We start from the raw sequence: 7,732 nt of genomic DNA on the forward strand, positions 1-7,732 counted from the left end.
ACATTTTGAGGGGAAAAAAAGACGTTTAAGTGCGCCTTATAGTCGTGAAAATACGGTAAATGGGAATTACATACATAATTAATTGTTTCGGCCCTAATTCACTTTAAATTTAACTCAAAAATATGGCATGCATTTTATTTATGCATGACCATAAATTTTTTTTTGAGGTTTTACGGCACTAGTGGAACTTTCTCTCACAGTAGGCTGACAGGAAAGGGGGTGTGAGAGAGGGGGACAGACATGCGAGAAAGGACCACAGGCCGGACTCGAAACCCAGGTTGGCTGCATCGACGACTAAGGCCTCCATACATGAGTTGTGCACACTAACCACTGCGCCACCTGCGTGCCCCTACAACGTACCTTTAGATATATGAGCAACTCTTTTATATTGACTTTTTAGCTATATATTTTGTGGAACTGAAGAATTATTTACTTCTAAGAAAATTCTCATAGGCTGGTTGGGTCGTTTCAAAAAACAACAAAAAAACAAAATGTGGTTTCTGGATTCAAAATCTGTTGTAGATCATTCTTGGTTCTAATTCAGTGTTCTTGAATACTTCTAGTGCTCTTAAATAATTTTTCTATGTTGTTGCAGAACTCTAAGGTGCACATTCTAGACACTGAGGGTTTTGAGACCACATTTGGACCGAAGGCTCAGAGGAAGCGGCCCAGTCTGATGGTTGGAGATGTGAAGGACCTCCTAGAGAGAGCAGAGGCTTCGGTCCTGAACTATGACGCAGAGAAGGATAGCAACCTGGTGATGGAGGACACAGGCGTCCGGTAAGAGGTTCACTTGTTCTAATTGCAAAATGTTTTTTTGTTGTTGTTTTTTATGGTATGATATGGTTATTGATAATTACATTTTTATGTATTTTTTTCTAAACAGGGAGGAAGTGCGTGAAGAGATTTTCAAAAAGGGCCAGTCAAAGAGGATCTGGGGAGAACTTTACAAGGTAAGAGATTTAAAGTGTTTTTTCAAACATTTGTAGCTTCCTGGTTTGAGTCGTGGTGGGAAACAGTGACAGCAGATCTGACCGGTCCCAGTCAATTCAAGGGATTCTCAAATTGAGAAAATAGTTACCATACAGTTGAACTGCTGCTGTCTTATTGGTGTTACCTTGTATAAAAACAAACATTGGTTTCTGTTTGATTGTCCTTAACTTCTTTAAAATTTTGGCTCACTTGTACTTTTTTTTTCTGTGCTAAAACAGAATTTACACATTTAAATGTTTCTTGACAAAGAAAAAATATCAACAATCATTTTTTGAAAAGAATAATGCTGGGGAAAGAACATGTAGGTTGTTGTATCTAATGTTTGCATGGTTTTTAGGCTATGATAACATCCTCTGTTGTCTAAATAATTATAAATGGGTTTGGTTTGGAATATAAGCCTGATGTTACAGTAGCACACTAGAAAGTGGATGAACTTTTCTAACAGACACAGGACTGGCATTAGAGTCGTTCAGCCAGCTTCAGCTGATCGAAACAACCGCACCAGTGCTTTCTCCAAATATTTGATAAAAGCAAAGGTTATTAGCTCTTGCAGTGAACAAGGGATTGGTTCTCTAAAAAAACCTAGACCCTGATGTTTCAGTGCTTTACTGCTGCAAGCCAAACCAATAAAAGGCTCATTGATTCATATCAGGAGCATATTTTGTTGTCTGAGCCTTAAACGGATGAAGAAAGGTTGCAGAAAGCATAGAGTATCAGTTAGTTTGGCAGGTAAACTAGTCATTTATTTTTTATTTTTCTCCGTGCTCTAGAAGCATCATGTCCCACTTGCAGTCCTGATTATTTAGCTGAGGTTCTTTTCTGGATAGGCCGTTTCAGTGTGATAGTTCACTATTTAGGTTAGAACTTCACAGCCAGTAGTTTAGGGCCCATTCTGTCTTTGGTGCAACAAACCGTGTGCTCAATCTTGTTTTAAAGGTGATTGACTCGTCTGATGTCATCATCCAAGTGCTGGACGCCCGTGATCCGATAGGAACCCGCTCCAAGAGCATCGAGACATACCTGAAAAAAGAGAAGCCTTGGAAACATCTCATATTTGTATTGAACAAATGTGACCTCATCCCTACTTGGGTTACGGTGAGATATTTCTAGCATGTTTCATCTTTGCTTTGCTGTGTTGCTGTGCCTGTAATGCATACTTCTTTTATTTTTTAATTATGTCTCAATTTTCCCTCAAATCAGAAACGGTGGGTTGCTGTTTTGTCACAAGAGTATCCGACTCTGGCTTTCCATGCCAGCCTGACCAACTCGTTTGGTAAAGGCTCTCTCATCCAGCTCCTCAGGCAGTTTGGGAAGGTGAGCTGATTCCATCAGATGGAAACCCTTATCTTGTAGAGCATGGAGGCTAAATAGAAATGTGAAATTAAATCAAAATCTATATTTTAAATCTATGCTGGTCTGAGAATTTTAATTCCAGCATTACAACTAAATAGAATAATTAATATAATATATCAAATTAAAGAAGAATATCCAAAATGATTTCATGTCTGACACGCTTAATCCCAAGTGGGGTCGCGAGGGGTGCCGGTGCCCATCTCCAGCTGTCCACGGGCAAGAGGCATCCAAAATGATTATTTTAGGTTAATAATCTCAGCTGCCTCCAGGTTTTTAGGAAGGCTTTTTAGCAAGCGAGTGCTACGATAAGAACAAGATGCCTCAGATCGGTTCTTTTCTTCCCACTGCAGTAGTTTTATTCTAATTTTCTTTGTTATTTTTTATTTTGTGAGCATGGATATTTCCAAAGGGCCACATTTGAGCTTTTTTCTGTAGGGAAAAATATAGTAGTCTCTTTTTGGATCAGCTGACTTGTTGTAGGGGAGCACTATAGGTGTGGAAAACCACAGAAAGCTTAACTCATTCTAACATGTTCCTAACCTCACATCAAAAGTACTTCTTTTTTGTTTATATGAAGGAAATCAGGAACACTTTTAGCTTTCTTTGACCATCTAATATATAAAAACTGATATTCCTGTTATCTGTAGTTTGCTGGTGCTGTTTTTTTTTTATTTTCCTTTTTTTTCTTCAAGTAGTTATGAAAAACATTGAGAAATATCATAAACTCACTATTCGTTGGGCTTTATACCAGTCCATGCCTTTATTTTGCTTCCAACATGCTTGATCGATGAAGTGGAATGTTTAAAATTATGAGCTGCTTTTTTGTCCAGAGATTTTAGGTCCAGAAAACTGGCCTTTAGAAACAATTTTCAAGCTCCATTTGTTCTTTGTACTTGTGATAACCCTGGATTTATGCTTTGAAACAAAAAAAACATCAATTTTTTTTACTATATTTAATTAAAGTGTTCTTTTTTTTAAATTGTATCCCAGCAGGCTGAGCTTTATTTCTTTTTTTTCTTCATGTACAGCTCCACAAAGACAAGAAGCAAATAAGTGTGGGTTTCATCGGTTATCCAAATGTTGGAAAGAGTTCAGTTATAAACACTCTGCGATCCAAGAAGGTCTGCAACGTGGCACCCATTGCTGGAGAAACAAAGGTTAGGTTGATTTTTTTTTTTCTCATGTTGAAAGTCTATACAAAAAAGTAGATTTTATTATTAGAATTTACATAGGAAGATCTTAGCAGGATATAAGTCCTCAAGGCTCTGTAAATATAAATATCTGTAAAAGCAGAGGTATTAACCTTTATGCTGTGAGCTTTGTTCTGTTCATGAATCAAAGTTCTGATAGTGGCAGCCAGTATGTACTGATGCTAAAAGCTAATTAAAGCACCGACCTGTAACTGCTTACTACTGCTAATGGCTGGCATCCCTCTCCTAGGTGTGGCAGTACATCACACTCATGAGACGCATCTTCCTCATAGACTGCCCCGGTGTTGTTTACCCATCAGAGGACAGTGAGTCTGATATTGTCCTCAAGGGAGTGGTACGTTTTTCTCTTTGTCCATTCATTTATTTTTTTGTTTTTTTTCAGTGTTTTATTGTCATTATACTGTCACAACTACAGAGCAACAAATCCACTCTCTGCATTTAACCCATCCCCCCTAGGGTGCAGTGGGCTGCCATCGTGCGGGGTTGAGGGTCTTTGCTCAGGGACCCAGAGTGGCAGTCTGTGGGAGTGGGGCTGGGACTCAGAACCTCTGGATTCCAAGTGCAATGCCCCAATCACTAGGCTACCACTCCCCCTGGTTCATTTTTTTGCACTGGGGAAAAAAAATAAAAATTATATAAAAAAAAAACAAAAAAAAACTGTGCCAATCAAGGGTTAATCTACAGTAGTCTTCCAGGTTCATACTTGGCTACTACAATGCCTTAAACCGTTACCAACAGAAGTAAATTGAGTTGAAAATGTTCAGGTTCTGGGAAGTTACCCTTGTTTTTATGATGTTAATGTTAAATACAAAATCTGTGCTTTGAAAAAATATAATAAAAAGAGCTTCTTGTTTCTAATTGGCATATTTTGATGATTTCCTTGAATAGCTGTGCCTGGTTATTTCAGTTTTGATCCACAGGTGCATAACGATATGACATTTCAAAATGTTCACTGCTCCTCTTTAGCCTCTTGACCTTTCTTAAAGCGTGGGTGTGTAAGATTTTTAACACCATCTAGTGGTGAGCTGAATGAATTGCATCAGCTTTGAGGGACACCTACAATGGAACCCATGGAGTGTCATAAATGTTTCCATATAAAATGATTTAGAAAGGCAACATTTTCAAAGCTCTTAATCTCCAATTGTAGCAGAGTGGTGGTTGACATTAGCATTACTGAGGCATGTAATTCTTGTTTAGAAATTTGAGACCTTAAAAATTCAACATGCAAAACAAATCAAACATTATAATCATTATAAGTATTCCAAGCCTAGATGGCAGTCTCAGGAGATGAAAACCTTAACTTGAGGACTTCCAGTAAAATATTTTAAAACCTGCATGGACCATAACAGGATCCATGGCAGCTCAGGGAACAGAGCAACTTCAAGTGCGGCTCTGTCAACTGAAATAAACTACAGTCATTTCTATACATTGTTATATTTCTTCCTAGTAGCTCAATATATACATCTGCTCTTTTGGGCTTTATTTCAAGGATATTTCTCACAGAATAAAACTGATGTTAATTTTTGTTTTGTTTTTCAAACTCAGTATCTTTATCACTAAATGTTGCTGCATTTGCAATCTGGTAACCCTTATTTTTGTGCATTCCCTTTTTCAAAAGTATCAGGTTTTGAGTATTGGCCATTTTGGCTTTTAGCAGTCAGGATGGTGAAAACGGTGATCTCTGTTTTTAGTTGGGGTTTTTTTTGTGTGTGTTTGTCTGTTTTCATATTATCTTAACCAAAGCAGGGTTAATCCAGAACTGCCTTTTTTAAAGAATGTAAACCTCATTGAGGTTTTGTTTTAGGGTTGGTTAAGCATACAGATAATTTCCAAACAAGAGGAATTTCCTTCGCTGGGAAATGTATAAGAAATTCAAACACTAAGTTTAAGAATTTTTTTGAAAGGTAAATGTTTGCTGTTTGGGAGGTTTAGCATTGTAATTAGCATAACCTCCATCATCAAAGGTTTTAAGTTCATATATTGCATTTCTTCTTCCTTGATAAGGTTCAAGTGGAGAAGATAAAAAACCCAGAAGAGCATATTGGTGCGGTACTGGAGCGAGCCAAACCTGAATACATCCAGAAGACGTACCGTATTCCAACATGGACTTCACCTGAAGACTTCCTAGAGAAGCTGGCCTTTCGTACTGGGAAGCTTCTGAAGGTCATCCCATCATTTCTATTACAATTTTACCCGAGGCTACTTAAATTTTTTGCGGTGATATTGATCAATAATTTTTATCAATAATGATAAAATGCTGTCAGGTTCCAAAAGATTAAATGTAAACAGTTTGATTTATCTGCGTTTACAGGGAGGTGAGCCTGATCTCAGTACGGTCTCTAAAATGGTGTTGAATGACTGGCAGAGAGGACGGATCCCTTTCTTTGTGAAGCCTCCTGGACCTGAGGGAGATCCAGATGTAAGACTTAGCTAAATGCTTCACTTCTCCATCACTGCTCTGTTCTTTTCATGCGCATTACTGAATTACTGTAACTGCTGTAGGATGAAAAAACATTGCCCATTGAAGAACCACCAGCTGCAGAGGAGAAGGTTCAGGAGGAGCAGCTGGAGAACCAGGACGTCATCTCAGGGGAACAGGAGCAGCAGCGGCAGAAGGAGCAGGTCCAGAAGATACTGGCTAATGTCCGACAGAACTTCGGCAAGATCAACGTGGCACCAGAGTTCACTGAGGAAGATTTAATCCCGGTGGAAATGCCAGACTTAGACTTGTCTGACTTTTCTGGCTCTGACGCTGAGGAGGATGTTGATGAAGATGAGGAGGAAGATGAGCCCAGCGTAGACCCAGCTGAAGGAGACGCTGAGGTCTCTGAGGACACATCGTGTCAGACTGACTCTACGAAAGGCAAAAAGAGTTTACGGGAGGTAATCCGTGAGCATGATGAGAAAATAGCCAAGTACAAGCAGTTCCTGGACCGAGCCAAATCCAAGCGCTTCTCAGCCATCCGGTAGGTTCTGATGTCCAAGTTTCTTACTACATGTTTTCTTTGTCTTGAACTGTAGCCTTAGTTTTTATTCAGTAATAAGATGCAGGCAAAGAGAAGAAAGGCATATCATTCATTCAAACTGATCTTTGGCAACAATCATTTAAAGCCCATAGACTAAATCACGATTTTAATACCAACTATTTAGTTAATCTTGGTCCAGTTTAGTTCATGTCTGCAAATCCCAGAAGAAATAAACAGCTGGCTTTGCTTGGAAAACTTCACAGTTTGCTCTTTCTCCATCTGTTTGGACAGAATACCAAAGGCCCTTTCTGACAAAGTGCTTTCAGGCATGAAGACCAAACAGGAAGCAGCAGCTAAACAAACCCAGAAGGGAGAGACTCTGGTAACAGGTACGCCCATTTAACGCTCTGTGGTGGAAGTCCAACATTTCTGAACAGTGCAACCCTTTGGCTGGGTCAGTTGACATTTATGCACTAACAGCTGTTTTCTTTTTTTCCTTGTTTTTTGTCTATAATTTCATTTTTTCAGCTACAACCCAGGCGACCAAGAAGAGAAAAATAGAGGAGGATGTTGAGTCCTTGCAGCAGCACAGGCTTACATCTAAACAGGTCAGTAGGTTTTGTTTGCTAATGTAAAAAAAAGGTTATTTTCTAAATGATTTGTGCCACATAAACGGTTTCAGATTTTAAATCATAACCACAAACTTTTGCACCTTTTTATTAGTTTAGTGATTAAACAGTATAAACAGTCCAGCTCTCTGACTCTAGTATATTTGGTGATACTTGTTTTTAGCTTTATATACATTGAAAGGACGCATTGTTGCATGCTACAATTATTGAAAATCTATTTCATTACACTTTGTTCCAATAAACTACCTTGAAATTTACTCATGTGACAAAGTGATGATTAATATTTTTGCATGGTGGGTTTAATTTTTCTGATGCCATTTTTTTTACATTTTTTTTCCATGTTTACAGAGAAGAGCGCTGGAACGTGCCAAGAAGGGAAAGAAAGTTGGCGTGCATTACTATGAAACACACAATGTGAAAAACAAGAACAAGAACAGAAAGGCTCCACCTCAAACTACAGAAAGCCGTGGAGCTAAAAGATCAAAGCACTAGACTGACAGATAACAAACATATAATAGGTTTATAAATCAGCCAAATTGGCTACATTCTATTGAAAAGAAACTGGCAAAAACTAAATCCT

At 38.5% G+C, this 7,732-nt stretch overlaps 1 protein-coding gene across 1 annotated transcript in view; it reads left to right on the forward strand.

The window, feature by feature from the left end:
• gnl2 (guanine nucleotide binding protein-like 2 (nucleolar)) overlaps positions 1-7,726 on the forward strand; it is a 14,336-nt gene extending 6,610 nt beyond the window's left edge. The window contains exons 3-14 of the mRNA XM_015374748.1: positions 596-780; positions 887-953; positions 1,930-2,088; positions 2,194-2,307; positions 3,375-3,503; positions 3,787-3,891; positions 5,562-5,720; positions 5,869-5,976; positions 6,060-6,523; positions 6,815-6,912; positions 7,052-7,131; positions 7,501-7,726. Of these exons, the coding sequence (XP_015230234.1) occupies positions 596-780; positions 887-953; positions 1,930-2,088; positions 2,194-2,307; positions 3,375-3,503; positions 3,787-3,891; positions 5,562-5,720; positions 5,869-5,976; positions 6,060-6,523; positions 6,815-6,912; positions 7,052-7,131; positions 7,501-7,644 (1,812 nt within the window). The 3' untranslated portion in view covers positions 7,645-7,726. The remainder of the gene's footprint in view (positions 1-595; positions 781-886; positions 954-1,929; positions 2,089-2,193; positions 2,308-3,374; positions 3,504-3,786; positions 3,892-5,561; positions 5,721-5,868; positions 5,977-6,059; positions 6,524-6,814; positions 6,913-7,051; positions 7,132-7,500) is intronic.
• Positions 7,727-7,732: the final 6 nt, after the last annotated feature.

The sequence above is a fragment of the Cyprinodon variegatus genome, unplaced genomic scaffold (assembly GCF_000732505.1).
Source record: "Cyprinodon variegatus isolate N-32 unplaced genomic scaffold, C_variegatus-1.0 Scaffold6, whole genome shotgun sequence".
Classification (NCBI taxonomy): Eukaryota; Metazoa; Chordata; class Actinopteri; order Cyprinodontiformes; family Cyprinodontidae; genus Cyprinodon; species Cyprinodon variegatus.